The sequence below is a fragment of the Mastomys coucha genome, chromosome X (genome assembly GCF_008632895.1).
Source record: "Mastomys coucha isolate ucsf_1 chromosome X, UCSF_Mcou_1, whole genome shotgun sequence".
Lineage (NCBI taxonomy): Eukaryota > Metazoa > Chordata > Mammalia > Rodentia > Muridae > Mastomys > Mastomys coucha.
Window position 1 is genome coordinate 129,532,361 of NC_045030.1, and position 2,550 is coordinate 129,534,910.

A 2,550-nucleotide genomic window follows, 5' to 3' on the forward strand; every position below is an offset into this window, starting at 1 on the left:
CCAGGCTTGTGCCTCCGTTCTGCGTAGATATGTCCACGAAGTAATCAATCTTATCTCTCCTAGGAGTAATGGCGTCCAAATTCAAACAAGTCATACTGGATCTCACTGTGGAGAAAGACAAAAAAGACAAAAAAGGTGGGAAGGCCTCCAAACAAAGTGAAGAAGAATCCCACCATCTGGAAGAGGTTGAAAACAAGAAGCCCGGGGGAAGTGTCAGAAGGAAAGTCAGGCGACTTGTGCCTAACTTTCTATGGGCCTTACCTAATAGACATGCTGATCGCAATGAAGGGGGAGAGGATGTTGAGAGATTTGTAGTGCAGGGGACAGAAGTCAAGAGAAAGTGTAAGGAGCAGCAGGTGAGGCCTTACACCCGTTTCCGAACACCGGAACCTGACAATCATTACGATTTTTGTCTCATACCTTGAAATGTAAGATTTTCTCTGGGCTCATGAAAAGGCTGATGTTTTACAAGCTTGTATCTGGTGGGGTATTTTTTCTGTATACTTTTGGTGTTTCCACTTAAGGGTTTCTACGTAAAATTGTTTTAATTGTTGCATTTAATTCAATCATTCCTGTCAGCATGGCAATTTAACCCATTTTAGAAAAAAAATCTTTTTCATAATTTGAAACTAATAAAGCAATTTAAAAAGCAACATATGCTCAGTCATCTTCTACCTCAGTTCTTATATTTCCTTCATAGTGTCTGGCCTCTCCCAGCTGCCCGGACACTGGCAATTCTTTTTTTCATGTCCCCAATTAATCAGGAAGGAACAGTCAAACCTTTGATTCATTCATTATCTTATGTTCTAACAATGTATGATGTGTAGTATTTTTCAAAGAGTGTGACCTTTCAGAAAACAAAGATGTTTTTAATATAAGACTTCTGCCCCCTCTACACCCATAATCATATTGTAGACTTCCAAAACCTCAACATTTTAACAAGATCTCCAATTCTAGAGTATAGTGTGTGTGTGTGATAAATTAAGCACAGACAAAAGCAGGGTGACTAATTTTAGTAGCCACAATATTAAAAACCACAAGGCTTTACATTACAATAGTAGAGATTATGAAAAACTGGAGGTTAGTTATTGCAAGGCCAAGCAGGTAGGTATAGGCTGAGGGAAACATCTATCTTGACTGACCTGTAGTTTTTCCTTAACAGCACTTTTAATATCTAAGGTCTCATTTTTTTTTTATCCTTACCACAACCTACCTCCACTGTGTACATAAGAGTCCTGGAGTTGAGAGGTGTTAACTCTCAGGGCTACCCTCATACTGAATATCTTGTGGACTTCCCTGGTGGCATTGTGTATGGCACCCTCTTTGAGATGCAGAATATTTCATTTATAATTGACAATTGACACCAGACACAAACTGAGGGAGTTTAAAGAATCAACAAGTGTAGTGACCATTTTGGTTTCTTTAAAAACACAGAAATACAAGAATGTTTTCTTTTTAATCCCAGGTGTGGCATTTGGGGCTGTTAAAGATTGTCCACAGCAGTTGACTAATTTGTCTTCTGCTCTAGCAGGAACATGATTTGGACAGTTGTAGATAATTTCTGAGAATGCATGATGTTTGGAATTCTGGGAACTCTTCCAAGAGTATATAAGTGCTAAGGTCCCAAAAGTGCATGGGTTGTTGGTTGTATGTTGTTGGTTGCTGCTTGTCAAGTAGTCGTGTGCAAAGGAGAAGCAAGAAATTAAATATGCTAATGATGAAGATCAAATGTGCTCCAAGGAAGTCAGTGCCCGTAATTATCAGGAAGTAGTCTAAGGATATCTATGCTCTCTTTTCCCCTCTGTCCTTTTTCTTATCTAGTGTTAGGGGGTTGTAAGGGGAAAAGAAAAAACCCACAAAGTAACCAAAAATCTGGCTACAAACAACAACAAAAATGAAGCTTCATTTCTCTTTATATCTCCAACAGACACTTTAAGAGTTAGAACACTGGGACATAAAAAGTGTTATAATAATAATCATCATCATCATCAAAAAAGAGACTTTCAATTTGGAAGATGGGTTGGAGAGAAGACGAGGAGGGAAATAATGTAAATTTAAAAGTTTTTAATAAAATCTTAAAAGTCCCTTCAGGGAGCTGAAGGGGTTTGCAACCCCATAGGGTGAACAACAATATCAACCAACCAGACTCCTCCAGAGCTCCCAGGGACTAAACCAACAACCAAATAGTACACTTGGAGGGACCCATGGCTCCAGCTGCATATGTAGCAGGGGATGGTCTTGGGGACATCAATAAGAAGAGAGGCCTTGGTCTTGTGAAGACTTGATACCCCAATGTAGGGGAATGCCAGGTCCGTGAGGTAGGAGTGAGTAGGTGGGAGGGAGAGGACCCTCACAGAAACGGGGAGGGATGATGGATAGGGGATCCAGAGGGGAAACCAGGAAAGGGGATAATAACATTTGAAATGTAAATACATAAAATAATCCGATAAAAAATTCCCTTCAGTATGCCTCAGAGTAAGAATTACCATCCATTTGGGTTCATGAAAGAAGTTTGTACATCATAAAAAAATAGTTAAAATCAGAGACCAG

At 39.5% G+C, this 2,550-nt stretch overlaps 1 protein-coding gene across 1 annotated transcript; it reads left to right on the forward strand.

Annotated features, from left to right (window-relative positions):
- Positions 1-37: 37 nt before the first annotated feature.
- Bex4 (brain expressed X-linked 4) lies at positions 38-653 on the forward strand. The gene has a single exon (XM_031376230.1). The coding sequence runs from the start codon at positions 69-71 to the stop codon at positions 423-425; it is 357 nt and encodes a 118-aa protein (XP_031232090.1). The 5' UTR covers positions 38-68; the 3' UTR covers positions 426-653.
- Positions 654-2,550: the final 1,897 nt, after the last annotated feature.